Below are 22,964 nucleotides of genomic sequence, written 5' to 3' on the forward strand. Positions count from 1 at the left end.
GTCTATACAAGCCACACTATCAAATCTGTGATTCTATATAAACATATCATTATCACGAGAAAATATGATGTCTTCTAATAACTCCATTAAATTATTACCATATACTTTATATACTGTTAATTATTCTATAAAACATGGGGAAATGAATGAAAATAATAGCTTGGGCTACAGAAAAATAAGATGGTAGATAGAGTAAGACTGTGGAAAATAAAATACAGTTTATACGTATAATCAGAGATACTCAATGATAAATTAACTTCTAAAAGCAATATTTCCCTTGTGCACTTCATATAAACAATGTACTTCAAGATACCCTACGTGCATATGCTCCCACAGATTGAGCTCTGGAACTTTGCAGGCACAATTACACGCACTGAATGCATTCATGTGCAAACAAATTTGGGAAGCATATGCTTCCTCAGGACATACTAGGCTTATAAACTATCAGGTCGCAATAAAGAAGCAGCAGCATTCTGGCCGTGGAACTGCCCGCAGCTGTGAGAAAGCCACATGGCGCATTTCTCCCAAGTATTGTGAAGAATCTACAAAGACGACCCACAGCTTCATCATTACATCAACTATTTCCACCCCTCTCCTGAACGGGGCCTTTGTTGTAATCTTCACCTGAAACTTCTGGTGTCACTGATGCCACTGATAGAAATTCCCAGAGTTAGCCTTGACCTGCTTTTTGTCATTGTCAACACCCACAGGTGGATCCTGCAGTGGGAACAATGATTGCCAAGGTGTGCTTCAGGCCTTCACCATGAGAGTTCTGGCCTGCCATGAACTAAAAAGCAATCTTTCGGTCCTAGGAATAATGTAGGAAGAACTGAATCGAAAAGATCTTTTGTTGTTCATTTAGGTTTTGGTTTACCTTATTTTCCCCTTGGATGTAGCTGTTAATACACAAGGACTAGGTGAGAATTTCTTGGAATTTCAGACTTAACTCTATCTTTAAGTAATTATATACTTAGAAACTAATAAAATGCCTTATATTCTATCTCTCCTTAGCGTACAGGATAAAGCAGAACTCCCTCATAGGTGCTTGTAAGCACACCGATGTGCTCTGCAGAAGCACAGAACCATATGTCTGTCCAGTGGGGTAGCGGGCAGGTTTGAGCTATCAGCCATTAGGTTAGCAGCGGAGCACGTATGCCACTGTGTCAAGAGGGACTCTTGCTAAGATGCCTGATACTGCTTAACAATAGGACTATGCAACATACATACAAATGTGCTTGATATAACTGATGTATGCATTGTTAAAAGAGGTGTAAGGACCCCAATAAAATATATTTAAAAACAGGCCTATATATAGTAATATTGAATAAAGAGGCCTGAAGTAGAATCAATGCATTTGAATTATAGTGCTGGCAACGAATACTGAAAATACCACAGACTGCCAAATGGATAAACAAATTTATTTTAGACAAAGTACATCCAGAATGCTCCTTAGAAACGAGGATGGTGAGAATTCATCTCACATACTTGGGACATGTTTTCAGGAGAGGCCAGTCCCTGGACAAGGACATCATGCTTGGGAAAGTAGAAAGGCAGGGAAACGTGGACAGGATGGATTGACTCAGTGGCTGCAACAATGAATCCAAATATAGCAACAATTACTGTATATACTGGAGTATAAACCGACCTGAATATCAGCCGAGGCACCTAATTTTACCACAAAAATTGCATTAAAATGTGCTAAAAACTTGGCTTATACACGAGTAGATATGTTATGAGGACGGTGTAGGGTAATGGCTCCTTCTGTTATGCACAAGGTCGCTGTGAGTCAGAACTGACTCAATGGAACTTCAGCAACCTAACAACAGTTCAGCAAATATCTTCCATCCAGACTCAGACTTACCTGGATCATCGGAATAACATGCCATCCCTTGTCTGTCACTTATCCTACTGTGGTGGCTCGTGTGTTGCTGTGATGCTGGAAGTTATGTCATTGGTGTTTCAAATGCCAGCAGGTCAACCAAAGTGAACAGGTTTCAGCTGAGCGTTGTCTCCAATCCACAGAAAGGTGACCCCACAAAATGCTCAAATTACAGAACAATATTATTGATATTTAGGGTGCTGATGGCATTATGGCTATCTTTTGGGCTGCAATCTGCAAAGGAGGTAGTTCAAAACAACTAACAACTCTTTTGGAGAAAGGAAGATTCTTTCTTAGATCGCCAACAGTTTCAGTCTCAGAACCTCCAAAGGAAAGTCCTGCCCTGTCTTATAAGGGGCCCGAGGGGTCGGCATCAAATCGATGGCAATGAAGGCTTGTTTATTTTTTTGTCATTCATTGGGAAAATTAGTAAAATTTTGCTGAAGATCACCCCACAAAAATTGTGGAAGTACCTTGACAGGGAGTCGCCAGAGGTTCGGGTCAGATTCAGAAGAGGACGTTTGGGGCAGGGATATCCTTGCTGATGTCAGATGGGACTCGGTGGAAAGCAGAGGAGACTAGAACTAGATTTGCCTGTGTTTTATTGACGATGCAAAGGCATTTCACTGTGTGGACCCTAAAAGACCATGTATAGCCTTGAGGTCCATGAGAATCCAGAACCTTTCATGGTGCTCACATGGACCCTGTACGTGGCTCAAGAAACACTTGTGCGCACAGAGGGAATGCTGCTTGTTTTAAAATCTGGAACAGGGCGCATCAGCCTTGTATCTTCTCACCATACTTCTGCCATCTGTATGCTGCGCATCTCATTAGAGACTCTGCATTATGTGAAGAAGAGTGTAGCATCAAGATTGAAGGAAGGCTTATTAATAATCTTCCATATGCAGATTGCACAACCTTGCTTGTTGAAAGTGAGGGTGACCTGAAGCACTTGCTGACATACATCACGGATTGCAGTGGATTATAACTCAATGTAAAGAAGACCCAAATCCTGACACCTGGACCAAGAGGTAACATGATGTAAACGGAGGTTAAGGTTGTCAAGGATTTTCCTTGTTTGAATCAACAATCAGTGCTCATGGAAGCAGCAGTAGGTCAACCTGCTGCACAAGATCTCTTTAGAGTATATTGAAAAGCAAGGATGTTACTTTGAGGACTAAGGTATGCCTGACCCAAGCCAAGGTATTTTCCACTGCCTCATATATGTGTGAAAGTTGGACACTGAATAAGGAAGACTGAAGAAGAAATTATGAACATCAATTGAGGTCCTGGGATGACTACTGAACGCACCATAGACTGCTAAAAGGATGAACCGACCTGTTTTAGAAGAAGGATGGCCAGGGAGCTCGTGAGAGGTGAGGTAGGAGGGCAGCGAAACAGAGGAAGGCCCTCAAGGAAAGGAACTGACATGGTCGCTGCAACCATAGGCTCAAGCATCGGAACAACTAGGAGGACGGCACAGGACTCGGCAGCGTGTCCTTCTGGGGTGCATAAGGTTGCGATGGGTCAGAACCAACTTCATGGCCCATAATAAGGGCAGGAAAAACATAGGGTTCACCAGAGAACCTTGTTTTATACATTAAATATATTACAACCTCTCTTAAGTTGTATATAAATTTTTTCTTACTTATATAAAATGCATGTTTACATACTGTATATTAGGAATCTACAAGTAGAGATATTCTAAATAATATACAATTAAAGATAGGACAAGGTTCAGATTAGCTATGAAAATTTTAAATTAATACATGATCTTTACTATAATTTTCAATTGTTAAATATATCCAAGAGATGTTTTATGAACAAGAAGTCTGTTCAAAATGTAAAATTCAGCTTGACTGATGGATATAGTGACTTCAAACCTCAACTTAGAAAAGTAAAGATATTTTTTACAAAGACATAAATAAATCATCTAAAGCAGAACTTGCCAACACTTAAAAAAATCTCTGATGCATAAGGTGTCAGGAGCCCCAGTGACACAGTGGCTTAAGTGCTCTGCTATGAACCGAGAGGATAGTAATTTATAAACTCAAGTTGCTCCAGGGGAGAACGATTTGGCAGTCAGTGTTCACAAGGATTGCAGTCTTGGGGGCAGTTCTACCCGGATCTAAATGGTTGCTCTTTGCTGAAATTGTCTTAGTGACAGTGTATTTGGCTTGATTTTTGGTCTGCGTAAGATAGATGTAAACAATCCATTTTTTGCATAAGACATTATCACACAAATATGATTTAATACAATAATTTACAGAGGGATTGCAAGCATTCTTAAATTTGATCTCATCAGAAATATGGTTACTTACCAGATATCTCCTCCAGGCACTGCTTAGCAGTCTTACTATATGATAAGTCCATTTTAGTAGGGCTGGTGCAGGAGTCAGCAGATGGTAAAGAGGTACCTTCATTTTCTGAATGTGCTCTGGAAATAAGCAAGACAGGAACAAAGAGAAATGACAGTTGCCAGTCACTCATCATCAGTGTGGAAGCTCTCTCAGAGCTTAACAACCAAAAAAAAAATCAACTTATTAAACATTTTTATCAAGGAAAGTAAGCACTTTTATATAACTGGAATGTTTTAGGATTGTCTAGCTATAGCATAATTTTATTACTGTTATATACAATTCAAGGAAGGAAGGAGATGTTAAAACATCTTTCTTAGACCTTTCACATTTAAAGATTTCAAATTACTAAAAGTGGATTACATTTTGGGCCTAAGACTAGAAAAGACCTTTCTTACTTTCTGCTTCATAGAAACCCTTGACAAATTGTGCTGTGAAAACAACTGATAAAAGAATGAAATCTTAAAGTCATTTTTCTTGTGAAAATCTTACTTTGAATTATTATATTTTCTGTATTGTTACAGTAATTATTTCTAATAATATCTTTAGTATTGTGCTTTTCAGAGAGATGAAATCATAAACATGTTTTTTATTTAAAATGCATATATGGCTTAAAATACCTTATTAAAAAAGCAAAATACGTGGAAAATACGTACGGAATTTGTTCTAGGAAATGAAAGTGACTTTAATAGCTCAATTGTCAAAGATTTCAGAAATATCAAAGTCAATCAAAACCAAACTTCCATTTTTCACAATTGCCTATTGAATGTTTTATCCTGGTTTGTGTACATGCATGGTTGTGTATTTGTGGCTGACACGTTGTATATTCCAATCTTACTTATTATTTCTTCCTTCAAAACACAAGCAACAATTTTAAGAAACCCTTTCTTCAAAATGTACATATATTTGATCCAACAAACTACATGCTTAAATAGCCAGTCTGAGCTGTTCAGAGACAGAAAGAGGCCGGCTAAGATAGCATAGTATGTTGGCTGCTTTCTCTGTAGACTCTCATTCGTCCTGGAAAACCCATTCTTGTGCTCTGTTCAATCCATGGCAAGTGATCATGAAATACTTCTCACTGACAAGGAACTATTGAGACTAACTACATGTTTTCTGAATCATCTTTAAAGTGTTTTTTTCTATTTTATGAATTCTGGTTTTGTTTGAGATAAAACAGCTGATTGTTGATGGCAGAAACATTTGATACTTATTTCACAGATCTAAAGTCTCTAGAGAGCCTAGTGAGTATAGAAGAGTTATATAGGAATTTCAGTACAGAGCGGTCCTTTGGCTTCCTTAATTTTTTTATTGTCTGATAGTATGATCTTATACAACCCTACCTTAAAAACTAAGTATACACAAACTCTCTTCAAACTCACTGCCATGGAGACAGCCAACCCATAGCAACCCTAAAGGACAGAGTAGAACTGCCCTTCCGAATTTCTAAGACTGTAACTCTTTATAGGAGTAGAAAGCTCCATCTTTCTCCTCCAGAATAGCTGGTGGTTTTGAACAGCTGACCTAGTGGTTAGTAATCCAATACTTAACAACTATGCCAACAGGGCTGCTCTAAGCATAAGATGCATTGGAAAATTAAGAGGATGGACTATTCATTTAATAGTAACCCCATAGGACAGAGTAGAATTGCCCTTTTGGGTTTCTGCGACTATAAATCTTTATGGGAGTAGAAAGCCTCATTTTTCTCCCATGAGTATCTATTTGTGTGTATGCAGGTGTATATTTGTGTTTGTGGCTAGAGATTTTGAAATGCTGACCTGCAGTGAGCAGCTTGGCGTGCAGATCCAATGACAATGAGTTCAGTTTGGTTTGGAGACTATTCAAGTGACAGGACTTAGCACCAAGGTCAGCAAAAGTTCAATGTTGCCAAAACTAGCAAACATTTTGGTCTTCACCTTACTTGATATAAGGATAGTAATCAAGAGTGTTAAATATTCCACCCTTCATGGGACAATCCTACCTTGGCTTCTATCACGAAAATAATCTAGTTTGTCCTCCATTTCCTCTAGAAGCTATTTTTTTGTATTTCTGACCTTTCTGTAGCATTGCTGTGAGTTGGAATATACTCAATGACAAGGGGCTTTGGCCAACAACTAGACTACATGGTTCTGAGTCATAAATAAAAGGGCATTGTGTTAAAGACTGAATAGTGTTCTGCCAAAATATATGTTGGTATCCTAGTTCCTCTATTTGTAGATGTCATCTTGTTTAGGAACCAGCTTTTCTTGTTATTTTAATAAGGCTATACAGAACCTAGTGGCCCAGTCAGATAAGCATTGGATAGTGGAATGTTTATGGGCTCAAACACACCAGCCACACCTTGGGAGAAAGATGCAGGGATATGCTCCCATAAAGATTTAGAGCGGCAAAAACAGGGTTTCTGCGACTCAGAATTGATTTGATGGAAGTGGGTTTTGTTTTGTGTTTGGGAAATTAGTATATGGTGAGTCAGAAACTAATTACTTTAAAGGAGAAGATTAAACACCAAAATAAGCACTCATCAAAGAACCCCAAGGACTCGTGGGAAAGACAGAAGCATATTCTCACAGAGCTGACAGAGAAAGAGGCTTCCTGAGGAGTCAGTGTCTTGAATTCAGACTTCTAGCCTCATAACTGGGGAAAACCTAATCTCTGCTATTTAAAGACATTCACTTTTGCTATTTCTGTGACAGGTAATTAAGACAGAATTTGGTACTTGATGTGACTTTTCCCTCATTGTCCTCCTCTACTCAATAAGTTAGTCTTGAGCAGCATAAAGAAGGGGAACAGAGAAAAAGATGTTGGACACCCTCAAAGCAACCTCCTAAACTCCTGCCAGTTTCATTCTTTCCAATAACCTTAGTAGATTGAAGTCACAGTCTTGCTTTAGTTATTGTATATTCACATGTGAATTTCATACAATGCAACTATATAATCATATAAGATTTATGTGACATATAACCCTATGTACATCACACATATAATCATATAAGATGTATCTATACCCAGAACTTTTCTCTGAATTTCAGATGTTAACCATAACTGCCAAATTGATAGTTCCCCTTGGTTGTCACACAATATCACTAACTCTTTGTTAAAGATGGAACTGTTCCCTCAAGGAAAGTTGTGCTGAAGACTCAACCCTTTACCTGAAAATCGGACTGTTTTGAAAAGGGGCATGGTAGCAAAAACATGTTTTACCCTGCCCTCTACCTACTACATGTCCTTTACATTAAAGTCGTTCCAGAAGCACGAACCTTAGGGGTGTAGTGTTGGTGGGAAAGCTGTCCAGAAAGAAGCAGACATAGTATAACTGTGACTATATCAGACTTGGCTCTCTCACTAGTTATTAAATTATGTGACCTTAAGCAAGTTATAGAACCTCAGTGAGCCATATGTTAGAACAAGCAAACAAAAACGTTGTGCCCCGCACAGTTGAGCTTATACTCAACTGTGATGACTTTCAGAACCCTCAAAGTGCATTCTTTTGAGGCGCAATAATATAGAGACAATATTAAAACCTGGAGAATATATCGTCTACGTGATTTTCTGTAGTCTCTTCCCCACCCCCCTCTGGATGCTAGGCTCTCTCATATCTCCTGGTTTACCGAAATCTCTTCACATGTGTTTCGTAAGTCCGAGTCAGGCCACTGTACCTCTCTGACTGCCTTCTCTGCCTTCTCCCCAAACCACGGGCAGCATATTCTCTGATGGTTTCAAAAGCCTTTTCTTACTCAAGAAGTTTAAACGAAAGTGGGTAGTGAGATCAGGGTCCTCAGGGAAGGAGACTGGCTGCCTGCCAACGGGGCTGAGAGAACCTGCTGGGTGCCTTGGTGAACTGGCTATGTGCCAGGTTTAGGCTACAGATCTGACTGTTTCAGTCTCTGTGGATACATTTTTCGGAAGCCAAGCCACATTAAGTAGTTCACTGAGACTGTTGTTGAAAGTCGAATACCAAATGGACCCTTTTAGATGGCAGACGGCACTCAATAGTCACAGGAGCCAGAATATCTGTGGCAACATCTCAGTGATACAGATTCATTGTATCGGTAAGAAAATCTGAATAGAGAAAAGGAACACTCCTAAAGTGCTTTAGGCAAAGAGAATACTCAAAACAATAATCCTAAAAGTAGGCAAAATGTACAAAATACCTAAGAGTTTTTTTATGCAAAATGAGAATTTATTATTAGTATATTCTTTAAAAATTTTTTTAAAACAATTAGGGGCTCATACAACTCTTATCACAGTCCATACATATACATACATCAATTGTATAAAGCACATCTGTACATTCCTCATAAGAGATCTGTGACTACCTTTGTCAGTACATGAATCTTAACATCCAATTCCATTTGCTAAACCTCTGTTATAATTCCCATCTGAGAAGCTCTTCACTAAAATGCAGTTGCACTTGGATAGCTCAGATTTGGGGTGTTGTGGTGAGGTGCCTTTGAGTAGGTTTCAACTCCTAGTGATTGTATGTGCCAAACCCTGCCCATGCTGGGTCAACCCATGCTAATATTTGTTGACATGAGTGAGTCCATGGGATCAGTCAATGTCAAGGCATCTCCTTGACAGTCTTCCTTTTGTTTTTTTAAAAGCATATTTGTACATATGCCGCCACATCATTTTCTAAACATTTACTATTAGAGCCCTTGGGATCATCTCCTCTTTTTACCCTCTCTCTCCCTGCCTCACCCTTGTAACCCCTCGATAAATTATAAATTACTTTTATTTTCATATCTTACACCTACTGCAGTCTCCCTTCCCCCAAGGTTCCTGTCGCTCATCCCCCTGGGGGGTAGGGGTGTGTGGTTATGCATGGATCATTGTTATTGGTTCCCCCTTTCTCCTCTCCTCTCCCCACCTTCCCTCTACCCTCCTGGTATTATTACTCCCATTTCTGTTCCTGGATTCCGTCATGAGCTCTTACCTCTTCTCTGTACCTGTGTACATGCTCTGGCCTAGACCGCAGTGAAAGGCAGGACTGGGGTATTGATAGTGGGGGGTGAGGAAGCCTCAAGGAACTAGAGGAATTTGTGTGTTTCATCTGTGCTATACTGCATCCTGGTTGACTTACCCCTTCCTTGTGACCCTTCTGTAAGGGATGTCCCGGTGTCTACAGATGGTTTTTGCGTCTCTGCCCCAACCAACCTCATTCTCAACAATATGTTTTTGGTTGTTTGTTTTGGGTCTTCTGATGCCTGTTACTTGATCCTGTCAACATCTCATGACCGCACAGGCTGATGTGCCTCCTCCATGTGGGTTTGTTGCTTCTCTGCTAGATGGCTGCTTATTTAACTTCAAGCCTTTAAGACCCCAGACTCTATAACTCTATATCTTTTTATAGCCAGGCATCATCTGCTTTCATCACCACATGCTTATGCTCCCGTTTTGTCTTTGGTGATCATGGTGTGACGGTAAGCATCGCAGAATACCAGGTTGTTAGAACAAAGTGTTCTTGCGTTGAGGCAGGGCTTGAGCAGAGGCCCAAAGTTTGTCCACTACCTCAGTGTATTGCCATATAAATATATATATAGGCCAATACCTCTATTTTCATGAGTTAATATATTTACATAAGTACACACCTATGTTTATACCTCTATACATAGCTTTACTTCCTAGATCTTTCCTCTGTTTCCTTTTACCTTCCTGCTGCCCCACCGTCATGCTCACCCTTCTCCTGCCCCTTGGTAACTCCTCTCAGCTAGATTGCTTTTGCACCAACACCGTCAGGATCTCTATGTGCCCCTTGTTGTTGATTTTGAATTCCCTAGCTGTCCCCTGTCTATGGCGCTGTTTGCTCACCACTCCTGTGCCCCACCTCATCCTCCCCAAATTCCCTCTGGAACCCAGGGCCCTGTTATTTTGTCCTTGGGCTTGTTTCCCATGCCTATCTTATCTTCATCTTTGTCTTGAATCCTCTGCTTTTCCAAGGAGTATGTCCTTTTCAGTGACTAATCTTTTCTGAGATTATGTCCCAATTGTGTGAGACAAAATCTCGCTACCCTTGCTTCTATGGCTGTACTTCTTTGAAGGCAAATGTGTTTCCTCTCTGGTAGTCTGTGGCACTTTCAAAATTTCTCACAAACACCAAAATTAAAATGCAGCAGTTCTTCCGTGGTTTTCCTTATTCATTTGTCAACTTTCACATGCATATTAGGAGACTGAAATTAAGATGGCCTGGGTCAGGTGTACCTTAATCTCCAAGTGAAATCTTTGTAGTTCATTCTAAAGGCTGTATCTTTGATTTCCATCAGTAGGTGCTTCAAGCCCTCATTGGTTTCAGGAATCAAGACTGTGTCATTTGCATATCATAAGGTTGTTAATAAACCTTTCTCCAGATCTGATGCCAAAGTCTCTTTCATATATTGAAGCATATGAAGCTTCATTCAATATATTTCCCATAAAATCCTTCACTATTGAAAACTGAGGCTTGATTTTTTTTCCATTTCTTTCAGCTTGAAATATGGTAGGCATATTCTACCTTTATTGCTTTCTAAATTGAGGTCTTTGTACATTTCAACATAATATTTTTTCTTCTAGCGCTGCCCTCTGGAATATTCTGTTCAGATCTTTTATTTCATCATTTCTTCCATTTGCTTTAACTGTTCTATTTTCAAGAGCAAGTTTCAGCGTCTCATGTGACAACCATTTTGGTCTTTTCTTCCTTCCCTGTCTTTTCAATGGTCTTTTTCTTTCTTCATGTATGATGGTCTTGTCGCTCCACAGCTCATCAGGTCGTCTGTCACTAGTGTCCAATGAGTAAAATCTATTCTTGATATATTCTAAATATTCAGGTGGGATACACCTAAGGTTTTATTTTTGCTCTTGTGAATTTAATTTTCTTCAACTTCAGCCTGAATCTATGAGCAATTGATTGTCTGTTTTACATTGAGATTCAGCCTTGTTTAGGTTGGTAATATTGAGCTTCTCTTTTGACTCTCCCCACAGATGTAGACAATTTTATCCTTGTGTATCACACCTGACAAGGTCCACATGTATAGTTGCTATGTATGTTGAAGAAGGTATTGGCAATGATGAAGTTATTGCTCTTACAAAACTCTATCCTGCCATCTCCAGCTTCATTTCTATCACTAAAGCCACATGTTCCAACTCCTGCTCCTTCTTCTTGGTTTCCAACTTATGTCTTTCAATCACCAGTAATTATCAATGTGTCCTGACTGCATCTTAGCTCAATTTCAGAGTGAGATTTGTTAAAATTCTTCCATCTTGCTATCTCTATGTTTAGTGGTTGGTGTAAAAATCTGAATAATCATTAACTGGCTTTCCTTGTAGACTGATAGAGATCTTATCACAGATAGCATTTCTTTTCAAGACAGATCCTGAAATTTCCTCTTTGATGATGAATGTGGCACCATTCCTCCTGCATGTCATTCCCAGCAGAGTAAACCATAGGATTATCTGTTCAAAATTAACCAACATCAGTCCATTACAGCTCACTAATGCCCAGATGCTGATGTTTACATGTTCCATTTCATTTTTAATGAATTTCAATTCTCCTATATTTATACTGGATACATTCCAATTGCCAATGATTAATCAGATTTTGTCACTATGCTTCTCACTTTGAATAATGTCCCGCCAGTCAGTGAAGGTCCCGGAAGCGTTATTCTGTACACACCATCAAGTTCTGCTTGGAGGAGGCAGCTGTTCCCCAGCAGTATTCTGAGTGACTTGCCGCCTGGGGGGGTTCAACTTCAGGCACTTTTTTTGACAATGGTCTGCTGCTACGGATAAGCTTCCCAGTGTTTTATCCTCCAGAGCTAGACAGCCTCGTCCTCCCTCATAGTCTGCCCTTAGTCTGGAAGCTCTACTAAAGCCTGCTCCCCATGTGACCCTGTTGACATCTGAAATATTTCTGGCACAGCTTCCAGCACCACAGTTCCACACAAGCCAATACGGTCTGATTAACTGACTGGACAGTGGTGGCAATATTGTCTTGGAAGCCCGTATCTTTGAAATGTGGTATTGCACTTTTCTACCCGGTTTCTCTTTGTTGACTTTGCAGTTTGAGTCACAAGGGCCAACTTAGTCTCTCTTAACTTCAAGTTGTATGACATATTTCCTATGATAGTTTCTATATAAATTACGTACTTTTGCCGTGATCAAGGAAAGGAACTTGGAGAAATTCAACTTCAAATTATTGTGAAAGTTATCAGGCCTCTTTTGATTATAACTGATTCCAAGCTTAGGGCAAGGAAAGCACAAGAGGGATCTAAACACCTGTGTCACAAAGAGAAATGTCCTTAAAGCCTGACGGGGAATAGGGAAAGGATACAGACACCAGCATCAGGAGACCCGAATGGCCAAGTCTGGAAAATCAGAAAAACGTTTAAAATGCTATCAATGACTATAACTCATGTAATAAAGTAGAAAATAAAGACTAATCAATATCTAGTAGGTTGATTTATGGATATATCATGTATGAGGTATGTAAAGGTAGGACCATGCTCTATAGAGGTTTCAGTGGTTGATTTATCAGAAGTTGGTGGTAGAACTTTCTCTTAAGACAGCTCTTGGTGTACTTGACCTTTCAACCTTTTAAGCTGGCAGCTGAGCATATTAACCATTTGCTCTATCCAGGGACTGGCCACTAGGGTACACAAGGCAATCCTTGAATAAATAATGAGGAGGAGAAAAATATCCTTCTTAAAATAGCATACCAATTAGTAAATCACAAGGCAAGATGACATTAGAAAGTCATATGGCAAGCACCAGAATGAATAATTTGGGTAACATCAGTGGATACTAAACTGTACACGCCAATACATGGCATTTTTGCAGGCTCAAATATCTTCCCACACAATACATATTAAATACAAATGGCAGGAAAGTAAATTTAGAGTAGAAAATCCTTGCACATCCATTTTAACCGAATGATCAAATTCAAATTCAACACCATCAAACATGGGAAATAATGACATTCTGTCACAATTGAGACGATTGAGAAGAACGGGAGCATCATTTCGGTGATATTCCAGAAGAACGACAGAAAAAGTGCAATGTGAGGCTAATCATAAGGCAATAGCAGACAAACTCAAATTAAGAAACATTTTATAAACTGCCTGACTTTTAAAGTGCTAATGTCACACGAGTTAAACAAAGGCTGAATAGCTGTTGTGGGCTTGGAAAATTACAAAGACATTACAGCTGGGTACCACATGTCATTCTGGATTAGTGAAAGTGATACTTTCAAAACAGCACTGGAAGGTCTCCTGTTGCTTCAGGTGAAGATTATGCTAGCTTGAATTTTCTGTACGCTCGAAATTACGTCTAGTTTTCTGAAAATACAATATGAACAGGAGAAATAGCAATGACAAGCGTGTGACTGAACAACCTGGCAGTGAACCTTGCAAATCTAGAACAGAGAGTGTCTTTCATCAAATTTCTCTGCCGAGAGAATGCCTACTCATAGCAGCAGCCAAGTAACAGTTTCTCTTCCTACCAGTGTCTGGGTTTTCCACCTAAAATACAGCCGTGGGAGGGAATTTAAAGTGCTGCACAGTGCCCAGCTATCTATCAAGCCTAGGGAGAGACTAGCTTGCAAGGCAAGAATTCAATAAGCTTGTACTTTGTGCTGATGACCAATTATGTGCAGTTCACATAAATCACAATTGCAATAGAATCTCTAACAGTAGCTGGAGGGATTACAAAGGCTTTATCTGCATGATGAGCATAAACTCTACATTGCAATCTTTGTAAATTCACAGTTCCGCCTACTCAATCTACTGGTTCAACAAATAAACTAAAGTTAAAAACATGTAAGTAAGCATTTTCACAAATGCTTTGTGTTCTTTGCCTCTCTGAACACTTGTACAATCAAGTGTCAGTTTCCCATACCTGCCAAGGTAACTCTGAAATTTCACTCACACCTATGCAGAATCAAAATCTTCTTTGAGGAGCAAAAATGTTACTGTGTAAGATATATTTTACTATAGAATAAGAAAGAACACCTCTGAGTTAAGTCTTCCTGGACCTAAATTTTACAGACTAGGCATGTTTGTTACCTATGCTACAGTAACATAAATAACCACAGTGTGTAGCTTTAAAGAACCGAAGTTTATTTTCTCACAGTTCTGAAGCATGGACGTCCGAATCAGGGGGGTAACTTGTTGGCGTCTATGGACCGCTAGTTTCTGATCTCTGACAGCAAGCCCTGTGGCTCCTTTGCTTGCAGGTGGGTCCTAGCAGGTCGTTTGTCCTCCCTTGTGCTCTTTTAAAAATAACTTAGAAATCAGGTTTAGGATTACTCTAAACTGAAATGGCTTTATTTAATAAGAAATTCTTTATTTCCAGACAGAATCACATGGCAAGCAAGGTGGTTAGGATGACCTCCTTGAATTGGGGAGAACAGAGTTTAACTTATAATATCGAGTATATACAGACACTCTCCAACTTATCTTCTAATCAGTGGGCTGAAGAAGCATGATTATTTTCTCCTCTCTATAACAGTGTCTTGCCTTATCGAAGACTGTTTGGTTTTGCTTTTGTGAAATGCTTACATTGATGATTCTGCTCCCTATGCCCTAGGCCAAGCCATTTGGGGCATTGTTGCAAAAGAAGGAAATGAACATAGGTTTCAAAATAGAAGGTTGTAAATCTGATTTCCAACTATCTAAAAATTTAATTGAGGATAGTTATTAAAAACCCTAAGGGTTACAAAAACAATTAAACCTGACACTTTTCTCTAATTAACCAGTTATCATTTTACTACACATGCCTTTGCAGATATGGGGCCTAGAGTGGAAAAACAATGGGAAGAAACTATGTATGGAAACAGGAGGCAATGAAGACCTCACACATATTTGACGCTCCCTGAGAATGAAAGTAATATTAAAAACAAAACAACAACGCAAAGAAACTTCCCAGGAGAAATTTAGCATGAAGGATAGACTCTCCAAAATGAAACGAAGCATTTGCTTCTTTGTTTTTCCTTTCCCCTTTCTTCCCCTCCTTCCCACTCTTTTTATTTTTCTTACTACACTGTTCTTCCTTTTCTTTTTTTTTTTCTTTTCAGATGTTTCTTTCTAATGAATTGACCATTACACTTCCAAGTACTGAAATGGCCAACAGACCATAGGAAGACATTTCTTTAGGCTCCTGCTTGAAGCCAACAGCTCCATCAAACTGTCAGCCTTGATTCAGGGCCAAACACTGTTCTTCCTTTTCATTTGTTGTTGCTGCATGCTGTTAAGTTAACCATAACTTAGTGAAGCATTAACAAAACACTGCTACGGAGTCTACTGCTCCTGATAGTAGCCCCTTTAAAGCAGAGCTCAACTTCCCTAAGGGTTTCCATGGCTGTGATCTTTTTGGAAGTAGCGTGTCACATTTTTCTCCCATGGAATGACATATGGCGTTTTTTTCTTCAAGGTCTTGTGGCAATTTCTGGGAAATCTTTGTTCTTTGTCTCAAACATAGTAGGCCAAACCTATTCAAGAAGCGGGTATACCATCCTGCTGACGCAGCAAAATTTTCCATGCCTGGTGCTTTGTATTTGTCATCCTTAGCCATTTGTAGAGCATGTATGCGGATTCCCATGCGTGTTATGCAGTAACCCTTTTGACGACACTCCATAACTCATTTATGCAATTCACTCTCTAGAACCCCATAAAAAGACATTAAACCCTGACCAGCTTTTTTAGCTTTTGGAATCTGTTCCAAGTCAGCCTTCATTTTTCTGCCACTCCCTCACTTGCTTTTTGTCAACACTGAATTCCCTACTTGCAATACTGTTATTGCTCTCTTCTGCTCTTGACACAACTTTCATTTTGAAACCAGCCTCATGTGACAGGCATTTTTGTTTTGGTTAAAGAGTATCCATTTCTAATAGGATAAAAAAACACAACTTTGAAAAAGAACTTTCATGGTAATGCCCCCTGCCCCACCTCCGCGATGTGTTAGCCGGGAGGAGGAGGGGAGTCCGTGTGGGTGGGGGAATGCAGGATGTGAATTAACACAGAGACCAGAAGGGAGAGACTACAGAGTGCAGCCACAGACACATCCTTACGAGTTCAGCTGCTGGTTTAAGTGAATCACTACGAGTGCTTCTGAGAATTGGAGCCTTCCACATCATAGGACGGCTCTGATTGGTTAGATGTGAGTAAAACATTCAGAGCCCTGCCGTGTCAGCAGGGCTTTGAATGAACAGCAGACAAATGGCAATCAATCACCCGTGAGATAAAGGGCGCTCATCCCATTACCTTGGGGGGGGGGAGGAGGCAGCAAGATGTTACACCTCACTTGGGTACCACTGACCCGTGTATAAGCCGAACCCGTTTTTCAGCACACTTGGCTTATACATGAGTATATACGGTAGTTTATCCCACAGTAATCTCTCACACAGCAAGTCCCTTGCCCATACTGAAGACACAGTAATTTTCCTGATATTGCTCCCTCCACCCCACAGAGAGTCCAAGTACCGGACATCAAAGGCATTCTGCTACAGTTGAACTGCAATCCATTTTCATGACTTTATTTCCCATTATCCTCATATAATTAACTTCCAAGAAAACGGACCTACTTGATGACAATCCTATATATCTTATTTTACTTATTTAGAAGATTGATTAAGCTTTACATTATCCCTTCCAGCCTCTCTCTTCTCTACATGTCCAAACCCATGTATCATTCAGAATGGAGCTAAAATGCCTCTTTTCCTGATCCTAATAGATAGAAGTAATTTTTCACGTTTCTCAAGTCTGACGGAATCAAATCAGCTTCATTTAGAGGGAACCCTATATGTCTGGCTTCACTATGTAGCTATTTTGAGCCGGCGTATTGCCTACTACATGGACAAGAGAAAGAAAATGAGAGCAGACGGTGGATCAGTGCAATGGTTCACTCCTTTCTTGATTCTTCATGTATAGCAAGCATTCAATATGTATTTACAGAATAAAATAATAAGTGAAAGGGCAGGCCTGATTTCATTCTTCAAATATTTTTAAATTGTGTATATTTCAATTGAACACTTCTACTTATATACGGAGCCTTAGGGGCACATTATAATACTTTCTTTTGTATTCTTGAATGGCTTTTTATAATCTCCCACTCTGCTCCTTTACATCATCTTTCCTTTCTTTCACCTGAGCTACTCCAGCATTCAAGAGCAAGTTTCAGAGTCTTTTTCCCTTTTCTCTCTTTCTCTTTAATGACTGGGTGGTTGCTTCCTGTATGATGTCCTTGAAGCCAATCCACAACTCATTTGGTTTTCAGTCACAAGTGTCTAATACATCAACCCTGTTCTTGAAGTAGTTTCTAAATTGGAGTGGGATATCCTCAAGGTCAAAAGCCATCCTCGCGGCACAGTGGACACATGTTGGGCTGCTCACTCCAAGGTCGTCAGGTAGAAGCTACCAGTTTCTCCATGGAAGAAAGACAGGGCTGTCCACTCCCAGAGAGGGTGACAGTCTCACAAATACACAACTACACAAGGCCTGCTTTGACCTACAAGACTACTCTGAGCTGGCATTGACCCAATGGAAGTGAGTTTAGAGGTTTGGAATTCTTAAGGTCTTTCTCTGACTCTTATAGGTCAATTATACCACCCACCCACCCCCAGGCCCCCAGCTTTTTAACTTGCATAGGAGCAATGTGTGGTTTGTTCTACAGTTGGCTCCTGGCAGTGTCAGACTGAAAATATTAAGCTTTATAGCCTGTTTTCTTTCCTTCTTGGATGCATCATCTCACTTTAACAACCTTCTCTTTCGACACAATAAGCAGACATTGAGCACAGTTAGGGAGTTTGTCAAAGTCACACAGTAAGTAACTAATGGGACAGAGGTGAGCGTTAGTCCAGGACTCCAGGAGCCACATTTTTAATCACTAAACTCTGCTGCTGCTTCTTTGTAACACTTAAGCATTACATTACCAAAAGATATGTTAAAAAATTACCTCAATTTGTATTCACTGGATACGTTATATAAAACAAAACAACATGTAAATGAATATGATACTATTTATCGAAAGAAGCCTGCTGAGTTGGGAGAGGTGTACCTTTTGCTTGTTATATTTTCAAATGGAATATATTTGAAATCCAAATTTGTTGAGTGTGACATAGTTTAAACTTCATACATTTTCTTATGATATTTAAATGTGGGTTATGATTTTGATAGGCTAAATTCTGTTTTGTCAGATGCAGACCTCAGAAACAGAAAGAGCTACGGGTTCTCATCTGATCCAACTGCACAGACGTTCAACATGCTGTGATCCTGCAGTTAGAATCCTAAGACAGAATTAAAGTGCACCAAGAGATTAAATGTGACACTTCATTTTGGTGAGTAAAGTTTCACAAAAACAATTAAGCTTTTTTAGTGCATGTGGGTATTTAAGATTATTTTTCTTAAAAAAATCATGCAACTTCAATATAACTTTTAAGTCTATAGCCATCACAGTTTCTTGGTTGTAGTAGATCCTGCTTCCTGCTCAGAAGTCCCATTCCTCTTACTGAGCTGCCTAAAGGATGGGAATGGGGCAAACGTGATTGCTTACTCTGCCCTCTCCTCATTGAGAAACCAGGTGATAAAATTGGGGACACAGCAATAACTGTTCTAAGCAATTATAGTCATAGCTATGATTGTTTTAACCAATAATAATTATAGTAATAATTGGCTAAAACAAGTCACAGACCAACAGATAAAGGTTGTCATTCTTACAGCAATGTAAGGAGGTTTCACGTTTTAAGATATTACACATATGCTATAGCTTTATAGTATACAAAAAATAAAATGAATTATAAAGCAAAGTGAGTAAATAAAACACAAAAGTAAATGAAATATGTAAGTTGCTTGCACCTAGCAAAATATTCCTAGCTATGGACAACTAATATAAATTTAAAGTTGGGAAAGCAGGACCTTAAAAACATTTACAATTTAATAAGCAATTACAATACATCACAATATAATGAACACTTTATGTACATTATATCTATTAACCTTCCCAACTAATCAAGGTATATATAATTATTCCCACTTGAAAAATGAGAAAGATGAAGGTAAATGACATTAAATGCCTTGCTCTAGTCATCTAGCAGCCAAGTAGCATGCTGGGCACAAAATCTTTTTTATTCCAGAGCCTGAGCTCGTAACTACTATATTATATTTCTTCTACGGGGGCCAAGAAAAATAGCTGTAAATGCTTGTAAACTGGAAATTATTTTAAAAGATTAGCGACCACGACACTAATAGTAACAAACAAAAGAGAAATCCATGACCCCTGGGTTGCTCCTTGCCTGTGTTCACAAATGGTCTCTGTTCACTAACCTTTGGGGAGCCTCCACCTCTGAGAGTACAGGGGACCGAAAGGGGGAATAAGGCTTGATCATATCGGAAGTCTTCCTGTAGACAGACAGACAGACACACACACACACACACATACACACACACACCCCTACCAAATCATATGCCTGTATCTTCAGTATGAAACATTATTCCAGAATGGCTACATAAAATACCACACTAGCACCTTTCCTTGGTCCACTGTGACTATGTAGCTCTATCAATGTGTTCGCCCGCCACCCTGCACAGACAGCAGTTGCCTTACCTATAAATGAACGGAGCCACGGTGGCAGTGTTCGGATGACTGTGCTGCTGCTGCTGGGGGAGCTGGACAGCACCATTCCCTGTGCTCTGGCCACTGTTGTGGGCAGCGGCCGTGGTGCAGGCCCCAGAGGGAGAAGCGTGGCCAGTCTCCCGTCCCTCTAAGGGAGCGGGGCAGCTGGGTGTGCTTGCTTTCTCAGTGGTTATAGGCTTAGGTATGGACTGGGAAGGGCTCCCCTTAGTAGTCCTGTATTTTTCAGACTCTTTGCTTGTTGTGCTTCCAGGTGAAACGGTTTGCTTTGCAGTTGGCACCTTGGAGCTTGGTTTTGGAATTCCACTCGAAGATGGGATTAAGCTTTCCTTTTTGCCTGCGGTCGTCTTGCTGCCCTTTGGGATCAAGCTTGCAATTTTGGAGGTCTTTTTGGGAGCTGTCTCGGTCACCTGATCCTTCTCTTCCTTGACCGCGTTCTCAGTGCAAACCTTGTTTTTGTCCCTGTTCCTTTCCTCTTTAGGCTTTGGCTGTAGCAAAGACTTTTTATTGCTGAGATTTTTGCTGCCAGCTTTTGGCGGGGCCAATTTAGGTGATGCTTTGGGGCTGCTATTTGTCGAGCCACTGCTATTCAGACCACTGCTAAAGGCTTCCATTTCGCCGGATTCCGAAAAGGCGTCCTCATCCTTCCCACCGTCACTGGGACCTGAACTGGGGGACTGCGGAGGGCGGAATGCAGTCCGTGCATTGACTAGCTTGAACTTTTCCAGCATAGATTTCTGTCCTGAGGGAGCTGCTTTGGCCCCTTCGGCGGCCGGTGGCTTCAGTCTCTCTGAAGAAGGTGTAGGCGAGGTGGCTGGACTTGACTGCTTCACGGTCAGCATGGTAGAGGTGGCACTGTGCTTAACATTCATGGACTTGCTCCGCCAGGGCTTGCTGGCACTAGGGGAAGGGATGGCTGAGGCAGGGGGCTGCCCAGAATTGCTGGGAGGCTGCATGTTGCCATTTACACCTGAAGAGAGTGGAGGTCCTTTGGAGGAATCTGAACAGTAGAGAAAAAAAGCAGGAAAAAAGAGAGAGAAAGAAAATGATGATTCATTTTGATCATTTTTATTTCCCCACAAACTATTTCTTAACTGCAGAGGCATGGAAACATCTTTCATCTGAGAGGAAACACATATGCTGCCTGACATCAATCAGTGTGGTGATGTGATTAATTTATGTAGCATATAATAAAGACAAAGACAGCTTGAGAGACAGCTTTTCCACCTCCCTAAAATAACTGAGCCAACGGGCTCTGCTAGCCGGAAATAACTAAAGAGGAGGTCGACCCCATTCTTCCCCTACGGGGCATTCCATACTGCTCTGCGAAAGAAATTTGTTTCAAAAGGACTACTGAAAAACTGCTTTTAATCACAGGGAGTCAAATAATCTACCAAGCATACATATAAATTAATCCTTAGAACTCATAATATAACAAAATAATTAAGTGTAACCAGTTGTATTCAACACTGAACTTTGAACAACTCGGTTTGAACACGGGGGCCCCACTTACAAGCAGATATTTTTTTCTACTGCTAGTGTGGTGACTGCCATTGTGGTAGATACCCACTTATCCTGTCTGTGCTGGCAGTGTCCTCTGCATGTTACGGGCATGAGAGATGAGTGTCTAGCAACTGCTATGCATCAAGCAGCTATACTGGTCATCAGTGCAACTCTGTAGATCGAATATAGGTTGTTCAAGATCAGGCTGTATATATTATACATTACATACATTCATCCATATAAACCCTATAATATATGTACTACATGATCATTTTACAGATGACAAAACCATGACAAAGTATGACTGAATAACTTGCTAAGATCACACAGTCTGTTATTGGCCTGATTTCAGAGCCCATGTTGTTAACCAATATATCCATTGCCTCCTGCAGTGATTTGATCAAGCTTTATATTTCAACACAAAATCAAGCTCTTACCGAGAGTCAAAGGTAGATAAATCCTTTAGTCAAATGAGTTCCTAACAACACACTCATGTTTGTTTCATTTAGAGTCACATTGTAAGATGAACTTTTATCGTGGTTCTAGCACTAATTAACATTTGGCTGCAAATCTTATATTTAAGAAGGAGCAAGTAAATCAAAGAATGGTTTTTATAACATAATATAGAACTAAATACCATTGCCTTCATTGGGAAAGACTGGTATAGAATGAAAAAGAACTGATCTTGGCATTACAATATCTTGATTTGAATACTGACATTTGGGAACTGTGCAATTGGGGCCATCATCTCACCTAATCAATAATTTTATCCACCAGTGTGTCTCTTTATCTCATCTTTTTATTTGTAGTAAAATGGATCATCAAGTAATATAGTTAATAAACTGCAAGTTTCTATATATTAACAGGTTGATGCAAAGATATTTTGATAAAACACTCAATAGAAGTATTTAATAAAGAATCTTTTCCTAACTATTTTATTGGCATATAATTCACATATAAAGGAATAGTTCAATCGCATCAAGAAAAGTTGTACGATCATTACCACAATGAGTGTTAGAACATGTCTTCCTTCTTGTATTCATTGTTATTAGCTCCTCATTCCCCTCCAACCTGCTCCTGCCAGGTCCCCAAGGAACCATTATTAAACTGGTTAGTGTCTCTATAGATTTGCCTATCCTGCATTTCATATGCAGAGAAGCATTAAAAAACAAACAAACACAACAAGAATAACAGAATAAAACATATTAAAATCCTTGACTGAGAAGAAAGCAGAAAATATTAAAAAGTAGAACAAATTCAAATGGATCATAGGGAGATCAAATGGCAGGGCGCTGCATCTAACTGCATCTGCAGCAACCCACTCTCCAATGCATTCTGCATGTTAACAAGGCTCTTCACAGTCCAGGTCTGTGGCCAGAAGGGACGCCCCACGCACTCCATCCATGTGTATCACCCCCCCCCACACACACCCTTTCATTTTAAATGGAAACAGCTTTGCAATAGATCAAAAGGAAGATCAATGATAAAAGATTACATTTTGCCCTCTGTCTGCCATACCCAAGTGTACACTGACCGCTTTCTGTCTGACAACAAGGCTGCTCAACTGTGATGGGAAGGGATCCACTGGAGACTTAATTCATGTGTGGACTTTGACAATTATTTTTGGGCTTACA

At 39.9% G+C, this 22,964-nt stretch overlaps 1 protein-coding gene and 1 non-coding gene across 11 annotated transcripts in view; both read right to left on the bottom strand.

Moving 5' to 3' along the window:
• NAV3 (neuron navigator 3) overlaps nucleotides 1-22,964 on the bottom strand; it is a 924,907-nt gene that overhangs the window by 173,997 nt on the left and 727,946 nt on the right. For all 10 annotated transcript variants that reach the window (XM_075551244.1, XM_075551243.1, XM_075551247.1 and 7 more), the window contains 2 exons: nucleotides 19,801-20,827; nucleotides 4,201-4,316 (listed from right to left, as the gene is read on the bottom strand). In XM_075551244.1, coding sequence (XP_075407359.1) covers nucleotides 4,201-4,316; nucleotides 19,801-20,827 — 1,143 coding nt within the window. The remainder of the gene's footprint in view (nucleotides 1-4,200; nucleotides 4,317-19,800; nucleotides 20,828-22,964) is intronic.
• Nucleotides 15,276-15,411, bottom strand: LOC142452198 (small nucleolar RNA SNORA2/SNORA34 family). Its single transcript, XR_012785229.1, has one exon. It is a non-coding gene; the product is annotated as a small nucleolar RNA SNORA2/SNORA34 family (small nucleolar RNA).

This window comes from Tenrec ecaudatus, chromosome 6 (genome assembly GCF_050624435.1).
Source record: "Tenrec ecaudatus isolate mTenEca1 chromosome 6, mTenEca1.hap1, whole genome shotgun sequence".
Lineage (NCBI taxonomy): Eukaryota > Metazoa > Chordata > Mammalia > Afrosoricida > Tenrecidae > Tenrec > Tenrec ecaudatus.